Source organism: Poecilia mexicana, unplaced genomic scaffold (assembly GCF_051168715.1).
Source record: "Poecilia mexicana isolate PSO_F unplaced genomic scaffold, ASM5116871v1 scaffold_8, whole genome shotgun sequence".
In the NCBI taxonomy this organism is placed as follows: Eukaryota; Metazoa; Chordata; class Actinopteri; order Cyprinodontiformes; family Poeciliidae; genus Poecilia; species Poecilia mexicana.
The window spans coordinates 13,276,694-13,291,993 of record NW_028263377.1 but is presented as its reverse complement, the minus strand read 5'-3'; the positions used below and the strand labels follow the sequence as shown (position 1 = coordinate 13,291,993).

Here is a 15,300-nt window from a genome sequence, read left to right as displayed (position 1 = left end):
GTGAGAGAAAGGAAGTAGAGGATCTGTGGATCTCTTCTTTTATTAAAAAAAAAGTGCATTTTTCAAGAGAATGTATTGTAAGGCTTTCTACTCAATGTGACTTTGGGAATGTGCGACATCGGAGCAGTGATTCAACGCACAGACAGTTTCTATTGTCATTGGTTTTTTTGCAATATTTTTTGCAAATTTAGAGAAGAACGCTGGTCAACCTGTTCTACAATTTTACATTCTTTTCATTGGACAATGGTGATGTCTGACTGGAAGATCTGAAACATTTAAGTGTGACAAAACAGCTAAAACAGGGGACATCTGTAAAGTGGGGGATATAGATTGTTGACTGCATGGTTGACTTTGAACTGCCTTGTTGCCATATTTAAGTGCCATACAAATAAACTTGATTGATTAGTTTGTCATATCACTGAATACCTTTTTTTAATCCTTGGTTTTCCTCTCCATTTTGTTGACCAGTGTTTTTCCCTAAGCTTTTACTTGCTGGACTTTAAGCCAAATCTTTTTTTTTTTTTTTTCCCCGTCACAACCCGAAGAGACTTCTGCAGAAGACATTAAACGCTCTATTTGTGTGGTGCGTCAATCCTAAGTCTTAATATCTATAAGGGAACAGATTCCTTTGAGATGCAACAGGAAATAGAGGTCCCTGTTAAAGTGTGCATTTCATTTTAAAAGGCTACTCCATTTCTGGTTCAGCCTACTGAGTGTTTCCTTCCAGCTTTTCCCTTTGAGTCATTAACATGGAGAAGGAAACAATTTTTTTGCAAACCTTGGTGGGTTAGAACATCTTAGTGCTGCACGCTTTCCAAGACAAGAGGGCAAGAAGTAGACAAAGTCACAGAGATATTTAAAATGCAAAGCAGTGAAGCTGTCAAACCCCATACAGAGTAAGGGCCTGAGTGCTGGAAGGATGTCAACAGGGCAAAGCTAAGTAAAAACACATGTGGCGTAAATGCAGAAAGCAGAAGGGGAGCGGCGTGTTCCTTCTGATAGGCGCTCTACGAAACCAAATCTGAGTCTTGTGGACACGACGCGACGACGACTGTCACCGTGGGCTGAAATGTGAAAACAAATTCATGAAATTCTCAATTTTCTAGTGAAAATGAACACAGGCAGATCACAGCCCACTGTAATCTTTACATTTTCCTTTAACCAAAACTAAAAAAAACTCAAAAAAAAAACTTCCAGCCCACAATGGGAGAGCTAATAGCTTCTTTTTTTTTTCTTCTTCAAGCTTTTAACAACCCAGACTTTATGCCTTCTTGCTGGTGTCACCTTCTGACATTTCACGGCCACTCTTACTTCTGAAACAACGTCTGGCTTGCTTCCAGCTAAGCTTTGTTACTCCCTCATCAGCACACAAGAATTTGAGCCTGCAGAACCTGCACAACATCGACAAATCCAATCTTAAACTGGCATGACAGCCACAAAACAAGTCCGGGGAGGAGAGAAGCTCAGAGGAGACATGACTCAGTACTGGCAATCTGTTGGCACACGGGTTGGGTTTCTCGCTTCGAAATAAGACGATGGCTTTAATTCGTATTTACCTTCTTTGCAGCCTTCGAAGGCGACCGCCTTGTGGGCTTCTGCACATGGCTGCCCTGCTTGGACACAGAGCCGTTCTGGCGCTTCTTGGTGGGGGAGGAAGGAGTGGAGGAGGGCGTCGGCGAGGAGGAGGCCGGAGGGGAAGAAGCGGCGGGGAGAGCCTCTGTCCCGAGAACGGCCATCTCCTCTGTGGCCGTCAGATGCAGGCTCCGGAGGCTTTCGTATGTCTCCTGATCGACGACCAGCAGCCTTGTCTCGTTTTCTACTGCCTTGATCCGCTGTACCACCTGGAGGAGGGACACGATCATCATTTGATTTACAGATTATTAATTTTCGTTATCCAGGTTTCATTATGCCAGGTTTGGCTTCTGTACGATAACAGCGCTTCGCAAAAGTGCTCAAAGTCGCTGAGTCACATTTTGCCACATTAAAACCAAAAACCACAAACCACTAGGATTTTTTTTGTGACAGACCAACAAAAATGTGAAGTTCAAGGAAAATAACGTTGTTTTTTTTTTTTTTTTTGGCACAAATAAAATGCTTAGAAGTGTGGCCTGCATTACTCTGAATCCCTAACTCCAGAGAAACCAGTTTTCTTTGGGATTCGCCGAGCTAGCTAATAGAATCTGGCTGCACTGCACAAACCATACCCTCTGTGAAACATGGTGATGGATGTAACATGCTGTGGGAATGCTTTAATTCTGCAGGGAGAGGGATAAGGCTGCAAAGCATAAATAAAAACATGACATTGTGATAATGTTTAACACTACAACGGCCATATCTATTGCTGTCACTAACATGCAAAGGTTGAATGCATGGAAATTGGTGATATTATGATCAACAAAATATTGCATTCAAGCAGTCCTTTGTGTTGCAATAGTAAACATGTTGAAATCGAAAGTGATGATTGTGATTTATTGTACCGTGCAGCTCCAGACAGGGAAGTGAGTTTGTGTTGATGAAAAGACAATCTTGAATGAAAACCTACAGGATGCACCGTCTGTTGTGACAACAACCCTAAACATACGACCAGAGCTACAATGGAATGCTTTGGACGAAAGCCTGTTCACGAGTTAAAATGGCCCAGTCAAAGGCCAAGCCTATATCCAGCTGAAGATTTGTGGCAAGACTTGGAAATGAATGTTCACAGATGCTCTTTATCTTATCTAACTGAGCTAATTTTCAAAGTAGAATAGCCAAAATATTCGGTCTCTAAATGTAAAAAGCACAACTATGGTGGTCCACAATGGGCCACCGAAGTTGTAAAACCAAAACCTAGCATTAGATCAATTGCAGGATAATCAGTGACGAGTTTATATCTTTCAATGACACACATCCAAATTACCCGGATCTCTTGCGTAATAAGGAGTGAGGGTCTGTTTTGGAGGTGGTCTGCAACAGTTTAAATGTCATCAAACATCATTATCCAACTAGTTTAATCTGTCCCACTGAAATGAGAGGACGGATCACATCCTGAGAGCTGAACCCAGCGACCAACAGCTTGAGTTTTTTATCTCTGCTGCAACAAGGTCACAGAGAGAGCCTGACGGGCTGTACACAGATAATTATAAAACCCCCTCAGACTCTCTGTGAGCAGGAGCCAAGTCCTCGGAGAGAAACAGCCCAGTTCAGGCAGAACTGGAGACAGTTTTAACCTAATTTACGGTGGCAGCAGCGGGTTGGCTTGTTTGCAGCTTTTTCTTGGCACAGACGCGCTGCGCAGGCTGTAGCTGTCTGGAAAAGCACGTTCTTATCTGTGGAAAGTTTTTTTTTTTTTTTTTTTCTCAGGCTGAGTAAAAATCTATAATGTCAACGCGTTCTTTGTTTTCTAAAAACAATAAAAAGATTTTTTAAAAATTGGAGCAGTGGGTGCCTGACTGTTCTGATTGTTTCAGTCAGCCAGCATGACCTGTTGATGCACCCCCTGCAGACAGAGATGGCCCATCCTGTAACGTGAGTGACAATCATCAATATGAATGCCCACGCGTGGAGATGCACTCGCCTGGTGGTGCGTCTCTCGCTCCACGTTGACTCCGTTCACCGCGACCACCCTGTCCCCGGCGCGCATTCCCGACGCTTCAGCCGGGGACCCCGGCTCCACTTTGCGGATATATTGGCCGTTCTTCCCTTTCTCGCCGTGCAAGTGGAACCCGTACCCGCTGTCCCCCTTTGCCATGATGCAGAGCCGCGGTTTGCGCTCGTTGGCCATTTGCTCTTTCGTGCCTCAATCCTCCTGCAGACTCGGTTATAAACTTGTGGTGAAAAAAAAAAAAAAAAAAACCTCAAAAGATGGAGAGTTCAGGAGAGCAGGGTTAAACTTCCAGTGCGCAAAACCATGTCTGCTCCCTGCAGAGCAACACGAAAACTCCCACAAAAAGGCATCCAAATGAAGTCAAAAACAGCAAAAGAATTAAAAGACAAAAAGTTAACAGGCAGCGCAGTTAAAACATCCTGGGTGGTTTGCATCCAGTCTGCCAGATCGTGTTTCTTCTGCTCAGGCTGCAGCGCACTCGAAAACTCATCCGCGCACCAGACTTCAGGTACTCCGACAGAGCATCATTGCTGCCTCTGCAGACATAGTAAAAGCGACAGAGGTCACCATGGGCTCGGCCGCCTCTCAGCATTTATCCATAAGGGCAGCCTGGAGAACACACGCTCATCTGCAGGAGCGCCAAGCGCTTGTCCACAATAGCACCACCTTCCTCCAAAACAGAGGTTGCGAAAGAAAGTTCAGGAGAGAGTGAGTTTAAAATGACGCAGTGTTGCCCCCTGGTGGAAGGAAGTGTTCCCTCCCCTCTCCCAAGAACGCTCTACTAAACAAACAAATAAATAACTTAATTTAAGCAAAGGCAACACCGCGACAGGCACTGTGTTTTTTTCTGCTTTCAGGCACACTTTATTTTCGGCACTGGTGTTCTAAACAAGTGTGACTTGGTTGTGGGGCTGAAAATATGACAAAGCCTCCTGGTTTTTATGAAAAGTGTTGAATCCTCAGATGAACCATCACCAGGGCAGCCAAAGGGATTAGTGGATTAAAAAAATGAATGATCACACAGGTTAATAATTTTGAATACAAACCTCACAAATCATTTTGAACTTTTTCACAATTTGTCATTGCTGTGTATGTTTTTGTGTCCTGACTAAAGAAAACCCCTCAGCAAGATGCTGCGCCCACCATGTGTCATTGTGAGAATGGTGTATTAAGGATGATGCCGACCTAAACAGGCCTAAAAGTTTTACTTTGGTTTCATCTAAAGTTTCATGAAACCGATTGAATACATGCTCACCCAACATAAATCTGAAAGTGATCAGGAGTTAAAACCAAACAAAAAAAAACCAAACAAACAAAAAACATTCCTGTCCTCTCGTGAAAGTACCACCAATCAGTTGATTCTTGCCAGTAAATAAATCAAACTGCCCTGATTCGGGCATAATACATCCTTTCAAGATGTCTTTCAGTGCTAAATAACAGTCATTCTAAATACACAGCCAAAACAAATGGTATAGACAAAACAGAGGCATTATAACGAGCAATACCTCTCCTTGAAAACAGACCATAAAAACAAAAGGGATTAATGTTGTTTGACAGTCTTCTGATTATCTTATATTAGAAGAAAAAAAGATGCAGTTTACAAATTCATGATAACAAAAAATGCAGTGAAAGTCAAGAAATTCCACGTCAGTATGAAGCCCCATCAGTAAAACGTCAAGAGTGCCTTGTGGTCCACCAGTGCACATCTTGGATCAGCAGCAAGACAGAAATCACTGGCAATTCGTTGCAGGTTTTGAGGTGAAAGGCTCAACATCGGTGCTCCCCAGAGCCTCCATTTGGATGAGCTGTGAAAAAATCTTAAGAGAGAAAAGACATGCACACAATTGTAGTTGTTATTTATGCTTCAATGGCAGCCATTACCTAGAAGGAACAATTCATAATGTTCTGACTGTTTGAGTATTCTGTGAATTCCTAGTTCAGAGAACAATTGCTATGTCAAATCTGGACACAACACAGATGTACATACATAGTGTATGTTAATCTCGCCCAGTGAACTGTCTGGGAATGTGGCCAATGGGCAAAATAAAAGGAAATTTAACTTTTAAAAGAAATGCATCAGTTTAACAGTTTTAATGGCACTCTGAATGGACCAAATGCCAATAAAGGGAAGAGAGATAAAATAAAAACGTGGGAAGTGGTTTGATATTTGGAGCACGTAATGTGTTATTTCAACACATTCTCACTCTCGACTCGTCATATATTGACGCTTGGGCAGGTTCCCTCAGCGTCACATGTTGACTTCACATGTTGATGTATTAAGTTTTGGGCTAAGTACCTTTTTTTTGTCAAAACATACAAATTATGGTCATGATAAAAATTTTCATTAACACTCAAAATAAGAATATTAATGTTATAATCACCACTGTTAAGAATAAGTCTTAACCTCATTTCCGCCGCAGTGGAAACAGGAAAATCCACAACCACTTTTGCTAGGAGTTTTTCTGCAAACTGAAATATACAGTTTCATTTACTGATTCAAATTTTAGGTAACAAATAAATTAATTCACTGTACATCTCCATTTTATGTAGGGGGAACATATTACTTCAGGTGGCTGAAAGAGCTACAATATTTTGTTCCCCTATCCTAACTTTGGGAAATAAAGAGGAAATGTTTTCAAACTTGCAGGATTTCTTGTTGATGATGAGGGGAATCAACACAGTAAAAGACTTACAGGTAAATTAATTTGTTTCCATTTTATGTAGGAGGAACAGATTTTATCAGGCGGTTAAAATATTTTGTTCCCCCATCCTAACTTTGGCAAAAAAAAGAGAAAATGTTACGAAAATCACAGGATTTCTTGTTGATGATGAGGGGAATTAACACAGTAAAAGACTTTGCAGGTAAATTAATTTGTTTCCATTTTAAAGAGGGGGAACACATTATTTCAGGCCGCTGAAATATCAATTTTCTCCTCTTCTCCCCCCATAACTTTGGGAAATAAAAATCAACTGTTTCCAAATTCTAAAAAATTATTATGTGTGATAGCATACTAGACATTTCCTTAATCCAGTAATCTGTCATATTTTACATTAGAACGTGATTGACCAAAAAGTCTACACTCTGATCTTTTCAGGAAGTCTTTATTTTTGTGCCCTGCTATCGGCCAGCTTCCCTCCTCCTTTATCAGAAATGAAAAATTATAAATGCACACTACGTGTTGGAAACCTGTTTGTTTACTGACTTTTATTTGTCAGGCTTACGAGACAAAAGCTGAAAAAAAAAAAAGATCGATTCTCTTCGCGTTTAAAATGACACAAAACAGCGTAAAAAAGACCTCCACACAGGACCTCGTTTATTTATTTTTATTTTGATAGCTGCCGATTAAACTGAAAGTTACAACATTGACATGATTATATGAGTAGGTTTTACAGAGAAGTCGATCAGAAGCGCCGTGAAAATGGTCAGATCCGCCCACCGGATCCACTTCTCTGGCTGCAATACGCGCTCCCGACACAGGGGGAACAGATTTTCACAGGGGAACAGAATTTCTCACAAGAACGGATCCCACAAAAACCCAAGAAGAAGAATAAGCTGACGTCATCATTTTCGACATTTACATTCCGGTGAGTAGAAACCTTCATCTGGCAAAATGTTGTTATACTCTAAAACCAAAAATAACTCCAACGTGTTAGGTTATACAGTTACTGATGGTAGTTTCAGGACTTAAAACTACCATCAGTAATCGTAGCAAACAGCATAAATTAGCAGAAGCGGAAATCAGTACAAAACCAGAAATAGTTGAAACAGTAGAACAGTGAAACTGTTTAATCAGTTGCTACGTTTCGGTTGCCTAGCAACCGAAACGTAGCAGAGCAGTGAAATATAGCAAAACATTAAACAGAAAGGATCAGAAGAGGCAGAACAGTTTGATATAGGAATTGCTAAAACTTGCAGAAGACCTTAAAAGATAGGAAAACCAGTAGGCATACAGAAAAGTTGACAAGCAGGATGCATAGAAACAGATAAAAACAGAGCACAAGAGAAAAATACATTGAAAGAATAAGAGAAATTGTGACATGTGCTGTACTCCAGAGGAGTTTGACAGAAAACAGTAAGACCTGTAGCAATAATAGTAATAATTCCATAAAGTAGACACACGTGGCTACATTTTAATGCATACATTATTTCTCTACAGTGAAATATGTATGAACAGCATCATTTTGTGAAAAAGCAGAAAAAGTTCAAAAACGGCAGTTATTAGAGTGTACACTCTAGCAACTGTTGAGAATGGTGCTATTCAGAAGAATAGCACCATTCTCCTGAAGAAGCTGAACGTTTTGATATATGAATTAGTGACAGATAGCAAAAGTAGTTAAACGACTAAAAACGTACGGAAGACTGGATAATAAATAATAGAATAGTGAGAATTCTCACTACTAGTGTTTCTGTTTTAATAATAATAAAGAACTAGTCAGTGAGAATGAATTACTGTTTTCTGTCAAACTCCTCTGGAGTACAGTCATGTCACACTTTCTCCTATTCTTTCAATGTATTTTTCTCTTGTGCTCTGTTTTTATCTTTTTTATCTGTTCCTATGCATTCTGCTTGTGTACTTTTCTGTATGCCTTCTACTTCTACTGGTTTTAATATTGTTTAAGGTCTTCTGCAATCTTTAATCAATTTTAGCAATTCATATATCAAACTGTTCAGCCTCTTCTGCTCCTTTATGGTTTTTGTGTTGCTATGTTTCACCTCTTCAAATATTTCTAGCTTTGTAATAATTTCTGCTTCTGCTATTTTATGCATCTTCCTATGTTGCTATGTTTCACTGTTCATCTGTTTCAACTATTTCAATTTCTTCTGCTTTCTTCTACTTCTTAAGCTTTTCTCTACTTTTTCTTGCAGAATGACTGTAGTCTGCTGCAGTCATTCTGAAAATATGCATTCTCACGGCTGTTTCGCTAGGAACAGCTATTTTTTGTAGTTCAATATTACGTTCTTAGCACAACAAAGACGTTTTTTTCTTTTGTTTAATTCTAAAACATTTACAGCACCTGTGACTCAGCCTATAGTTTGAAGCTATAATTTTATGAAGAAATGTTGCTTTCAGCCAAAATTAAAAACAATCATTTGTATTAATCAGGAGGTGATATGAGATATTACACCCCTGTACTGCTTATTGTGTAGCTGATACAGGAAAAATAAGTGCTCGTGTGTCTGGTTATTCGTAGTTTGAAAATTGCACTATCTACACAAGGAGAGCGGTGTGGGAGAGCGGCTAATTATTTTCTGTGCTGCGTTAACCTCTCCGGAGAGTCTCTGCTGCGGATTAGCTGGAATTCATCTTGCTATGTGTTACAAATTGTTTTGCAAGAATTAAGTAACATACACCATGTTTTTTTTTTTTCAGGTGATTGTACTACAGAGGTCATTCAGATGAAAACAGTTAGGCTTCTTAAACTGAAAGTCCTTCCAAAGGACGAGAAGCCAAGGCGGGTGAGCAGATCCTGCTGTTTATGTGTGCTTTATTTATCAATAGCATCATCAAAAGTAAAAAAAAGAAGAAAAAAAAAAAGAAAAAAAAAACTGGAAACATTTGAGATGGGTTTCCCTGATGAGCTCTCATGCTCACTGTAATCAGTGAACTGCATTTTGGATATTGTCCAATGCTTTTAAAGAACCTTCTTCAAATGACCAATTGCACTAATAATTAGTTTGGCTCCTTATAGGAAACAAAAATCAATCCTTGACTGCAGTGGCAATTTTATGCCAGTGCTTTTGCTTCTTTTATGAATGCTCTCAGATTGATGTGAGATCCATATTCAACTAAACATGTGTCTCTCTGTATTCAGATTTTCAGGTAGTTAAATGGCTAAAGCTGTTTCAGCATCTGACTCTGGATGTGGTTGGCTGGAACAATTTATGTCCTATTTTACCTTTGCCCTCACGTCACAACTTAATAGCCTTTTGAGATGTTGAGCCTCTAATGAATGCTAAAGAAAACAGTTTATTAAGAACAAGTTGGTAAATGAACAGCCCCCCCTCTGCTAAGTTTGTGGAATAAATAAAATTTCCACTCAATCATATTATTTAACTCCTTTCCTTCCTTCTCTAAAGCAGCTTAATTGCTTCTGAGCAGTGTTTTATGAATCCAAACCTGTCAGCTGTTAAATATTGCATTTATCATAAGACTTCCTGCTACATTATTAATCCAGCTGAAATTCCTTTTTGACCTACCCCTGATATGGGCTAAGTGCAGTTAGATGTTTCTTTGTCTCTGGTACACTGATAAGGAGGCGCCATCAGATTGTGTAGCTTAGATTTTAACCACAAAATATGGTTGATTGCTCTCACCGAACTAAGCTTTTTCATTACTGGTGTTTGATCTGACAATAAAGATACAGCCAGTGCAGACTGGATAATAGACCCTGTTGTGTGATTGCAGATGACTCCATCAGTTTTTAAGCAAGAAATGATGCAGTCGTCAGAGGAGCGCCTGAATAACATCACAGAGGTCCATCTGCCCCTCCAGCTCGAGACTCCAGAAGGCAACACCACTCATAGCATGGTAGATGTCAGCAAATGTTGTCATTCCTCCAGACCTTTTTAGTAATAATATATGAGATAAATCAGTTGTAATGGTTTGAGATGACACATGAACCGTTGGTCCCGAGATTGGATTTATAAAAAGCTTACATTTTGTGCTATTAAAACATTATAAATGACAATCCTAACAATGAATAAAAACATATAATAAAAACGTATTGTATGAAAGGTTTCTCATTATTCTTTTAGTAAATAGAGTCCATCAGTGTGCAATGTAGTCTTTGTACAATTACAGCTGTTCCTTGAAAACCTCTGAAGTTTGTCAGATGAGATGCAACCTAACTGACTTGTGAGCGAGGAAAGCATTAAAAGAAGAAGCAGCCAAGAGGCTGCAGAGTTTTAGAACTAGTATGGGATAATCTGTTGACGGGATAGCTGTTAGTCTTGCAGACAATAAATCTACTGTTGGTGGAAGAGTGGCAAGAAGAAAGCCATGAAAATCCAATTTCTAAGTTACCCACAAGCCATGTTGATAACACATCACACAAGTGGACAAAGTGATCTGGTCTTATGAAGCAAAATATGGTTTTGGCTTAATTGGAAAATTAAATATCTGACAAACGAGTAACAATGCACATTGGCCTGAATACACCATACTCACAGTGAGGAGCAGTTCTCTGGACTACACTTCACTGTGGGTTTGGTGTGAAGATACTTTTATCTTCGCAGAAACTGGGAAATTACAGAGTCAGCAAAAGACTTAAGATCGGGCCTGCGGTTTACCTTCCAGCCGGAAAACGACTTTAAACATACAGCCAGAACAACAGTAAAATTGTTTAGATCAATTCATATTCATGTGTTAGAATAGTCCAATCCAAGCTCTCAACCACATGGAATTAATCTTTTGCAGGACATGAAAATTGATGTTTGCAGAATGCTCTCTATCCAGTCAAAAAAAGAGAAACAAATTCTCAGCTACAAAAAATAAACTGCAAGAAATAAGTCTCTATAGTAGTATGCAAAGCTGGTAGAGACAGACAAATGCTGACTCAAGAAGATTGAATACAACTACACGGCAGACTTTTTATCTACTTGTGAGAAATGTGACAATGTGTCTTTTTTCCAGGAAGAAAATTACTGGAAGACATAACTTTTAAACTTCTGTTCAAAGTTATGCCCTACTTTGTGTCGGTCTATCATATAAAATACCAATAATATGATGCACTTTATGCACCAAATTAGCTTCCATCAGTCAGCAGCTGCTATTTGACTAGCGTACTTTGCTGCCAAAAGTTCATTCAAGGTATTTAAAATTAATAAATACCTCCTCAGCAAATTAAAAAATTAGCATCTCACCTTGTATGCTTTTCTGTTGACTTATTAAATATGCAAATCTGAAAGTGACAAATATCCAATATGGGCCACTTATCCTGCAGGGATAAATGAAAGTCTTGTTGAGTATCCACCAAATAGGTCAGAACAGAAGTAATTTAGATTAACTGCAATAAGCTATGTTGTTCTATATATAGCTTGTAAGATTTAGAGACGTTTAAAAACAGGCAATGCTATTTTTAGATTTTTTCCGCTTAATGTCTGAATCCTGGGAACTGCTTTTCTGCTACCTTTACCTCTTAAAACACAGGTAAAACCATTTCAGATCCTCTTTCTACTGTCTGCATACATGTCATTTAGTCTTGAGAACTCTGGAATACTAAAAGTTTCTTGTAGTATTTTCCAGGTGCAGATAAGCAAGGAACAGAGAAATTACGCAATGATAAAACACATTTGTTTTGCCAGACTCTATCCAGCATTCTGTATTGTAAAACTTGATTAACTGTGAAGTATAATAATATTTTTTTGTTATCCACCTCATGCCTTAAGGCAAGCTTCATTACCTAAATCAAACAAAATAGGTGTCGGTCAGTTGCTGTTTTCTTCGTTCTTGATAATGCTGTTTGTTCACTAATGTTTTCTAATAAACCTTTTAGGCCTTAACTGAACAGCTGTATTTACACTGAGATTAAATAAAAGACCTGTGGACTCTAAATATTAATTACTTTGTTGCATAGTACTTAAATAGGGGTATCAAGCTACAACCTACTAAATGCATACCACCTTTCGGTTTCCAAGTTTTTAAAGAAAATGTGGAAACCATTATTTTCCTTTTTCTTCACAAATGAGTGCCATCATATGTTGACCTGTCACATAAAATCCTAAAACAGAGGCTTAAAGCTTGTGGGTGTACTGTTTCAAAATGTGGAATGGTTTAAAGGCGTATGAATTATTTTGCAAGATGCTGCTTCAGAAGGAGTTCTTTAGAAATATGCATGCATGTGTTTTTTTTTCAGCTGTCCCCAGTAAAACCGGACCATCCGATTTTCCAGCCTTACCCATCAGAGCTGGTCTTCCAGAACTTTATTCCCTTACAAACCTACAGTTTGCCTCTGCTGCTTCTCAACAATGACCAGGTTTGTTCAAATGAAAATTTGAATCTTTCAAATACATCTGATTGAAAGCAATATATGACTTCATGAGTCTTTCAGTCATAACATATTTGGGGATAAATGGACAAAACTTGGCTTGTCCAAGCAAAAATAAACATGTTGTGTCTTATTATAGCAGTGTTGTGTGCAAGTAATGGCAAATAATTGCAAAAGGTCATGGTGGATTGAAACAGACATGTACAAGCAGGAGTCAGTTTTAGTACTCTGTGAATTCTACTTTGTTTCAGCTGTTTCAGCAATTGTTGTTTTGTTTAAGGTTGCACACCCTGTGAAGTTGGACCAGGATATTTCAGAACAGTTTTACGTGGCTGGTCCAGAGACTGGGAGAAGCAAAATAGCACCAGGAATGAGTGCCAGTTTTATGGTATTCTTCACTCCACAGGAGAGCAAGGTGCTGTTCCTAATAATATTCATTACAAAATGTATGAAGCAGAAAGTTTTAGGTAGATAAAATATTGTGCTTTTGGGAGGATGTATTTGAATTTAGAAAACATTTTCTTAGAGAGTTACAGGGTAGCTGTTTGAGGAGACTTGCTGTCAAGTGTAGAAATCTAATTTCACTGTCATAGTTATTATTTTCTTTAACAGTTATCAGAATGATCTTTTTATGTGATGATGATGTCCTGGCTTTGAGTTTAGTGGTAAGACTTATGAATCACATCTCTTTATCTGTAGTACTTGTGACTTCCTTGTAAGCTCAATTTTATCTTTATAGCAAAGGCTGTTTCACGATTGACTGAGGAGTACACTGTTATTAATACCATATGTATGTTATTAAAAACTGTAATTCAATCCAGTTGGATTGTTGAGATTTGGTGTCCAGATATGTCTAGTTTTATCTATATATTAAAATAAATTTTTAAGTGGGTTATAACTGATGTAAGAGTTTTGTTTTATTTGAGTAAAATGTATATATAAACTAGTTGGGTCTATATATTTTGCGAGGAAAAAAATCTCAGTTATTCATTGGTTTGTCTTTTTAACTTTTGTGTCTGTTCCTTCTCTCAATTTAGGATTACAGCCACAGACTGATTTGTGTTTCTCCAAGAGAATGTTTTGAGATTCCAATTCGTGCCATTGGGCCCCGCGCCATACTTGACTTTAAAGATGAGATTCATTTACCTACTTGTCTAGTGAAAGCATCCACAGAGAAAACTCACTTTGTTTGCAACATAGGCAACTGTAAGGCCAATTTCAAGTTGCACACAAAAAGGTTAGAACTAGTACATGTCATGAGTTCAAATGAGATATTTCTCAGACATTTTATATTCAAAACAGATGTGAATAAAACTGTTCAAAATGAATAAAAAAAAGTAATTCTGTTTAGAAAATATCCAGGAGCTATAGTGACTGGAAACATTGTATAAGATTTCAATAATCACAGATCTATGTCTCAGTTGTTCATGGCTGATTTTGTTGTGAACAGTCCTTTCTCAGTGACGCCCTCTACTGATATTCTCGATGTTGGGGAAGGCATCCAGGTGACTGTGATTTTCCAGCCCATGAAAGTTGGACAGTTCCAGGAAGACCTCATCCTGCAGTACGACACTGGTGAGACTCATTTAAGCTTATCGTCAAAATGTCCATTGTGTCCAAATACTTTCCTTTAACTATCCTTTAGAAGTTAACATTGGTAATTTTGAAAATATTCCAAATTACAATTCAGTGGGAATTATAGAAATTAAAGGGCATTAACTAGAAACAAACAACTATATGCAAGCACAAATATAACAGTTTTTTATAGACAGAAATCTAAGTGAAGCTAAACTTTAATACCTTATATCAAAAATACTTATATTTATATTACTTTGTCTACAAAACCTACTTTACTGTATGCAGACCACAGGCTCAATTAAGTGGGCTCGCTTCTGAGCTCTAAAAGTCAACTGCACATTTTATGATATTACTGCATGTGGGGGTATGACCTCTTCTGCACCTTCCTCATCAAGTTCACTTGCATGAAATCTTATTGTTTAGTCAAGATTATGCTAAAATATATTTTCTTCATATTTAAAATCCCTGTTAAGGGCTAGTCTTTTAATATTTTATATTTCCATGTTTCTTTCTTCCTATTTGTATAAAGTCCAATAAATACTGGTTAATTCCGGTGAAATTCTTCCAATGTTGAATTTTGCAACACGAACAAAAACAAACTTTAATTTTGAGGACATGCTAGTGATTTCATTGTTACTGTCCTTATTGGTGTTATTTCGTCTAAAACAAAATCCTTACACACTGTAAGAGGTGACCTAAATGAGAGGCTGCACACTTTCAGAGATTTGTATACATTTATTTGACAGACTGTGAAACTTATATCCTTATTCTTGTTAAACCTGCTGTCATTTAACATGAATATTAACTCAGAGAGGACTCTCCTATAATTTCGTAACATTAAATATGGCCGATAAATATAATCTATTTTAATATTAACAGTTCCAAATTATATGTATGAGTGGTCTGAAGACACAAATTGAGACTAGAAATATAGTTTGGAGCTTGCATAAAATAGAACTGGAAAGGAGAAAATATATTTGCTGTAGTCATGGAGATAAACACCTTAATAAGATTCTGAGACTAGCAATGACCCGAAAGCAAAACAGAGTTACTGAGTTACAACACACAAACACCCAAACACAGATTCACAATAAGAGAAGTGGCAATAATGTCTGTACTGCATGTCAGATTTGTTAGATGGGCTTTTG

General features: G+C 38.2%; 2 protein-coding genes and 1 long non-coding RNA gene across 3 annotated transcripts in view; 1 reads left to right on the top strand and 2 right to left on the bottom strand.

The window, feature by feature from the left end:
• Positions 1-4,343, bottom strand: part of LOC106930937 (Na(+)/H(+) exchange regulatory cofactor NHE-RF2) — a 31,953-nt gene extending 27,610 nt beyond the window's left edge. The window contains exons 1-2 of the mRNA XM_015008807.2: positions 3,557-4,343; positions 1,557-1,841 (exon numbers count right to left, since the gene is read on the bottom strand). Coding sequence (XP_014864293.2) covers positions 1,557-1,841; positions 3,557-3,763 — 492 coding nt within the window. The 5' untranslated portion in view covers positions 3,764-4,343. The remainder of the gene's footprint in view (positions 1-1,556; positions 1,842-3,556) is intronic.
• Positions 1-15,300, bottom strand: part of LOC148158002 (uncharacterized) — a 277,765-nt gene that overhangs the window by 193,492 nt on the left and 68,973 nt on the right. The gene's annotated exons all lie outside the window — the stretch shown is intronic.
• LOC106926058 (axonemal central pair apparatus protein HYDIN-like) overlaps positions 6,186-15,300 on the top strand; it is a 66,815-nt gene continuing 57,700 nt past the window's right edge. The window contains exons 1-7 of the mRNA XM_088008277.1: positions 6,186-7,171; positions 8,959-9,044; positions 9,994-10,116; positions 12,443-12,562; positions 12,855-12,989; positions 13,612-13,811; positions 14,025-14,149. Coding sequence (XP_087864403.1) covers positions 8,985-9,044; positions 9,994-10,116; positions 12,443-12,562; positions 12,855-12,989; positions 13,612-13,811; positions 14,025-14,149 — 763 coding nt within the window. The 5' untranslated portion in view covers positions 6,186-7,171; positions 8,959-8,984. The remainder of the gene's footprint in view (positions 7,172-8,958; positions 9,045-9,993; positions 10,117-12,442; positions 12,563-12,854; positions 12,990-13,611; positions 13,812-14,024; positions 14,150-15,300) is intronic.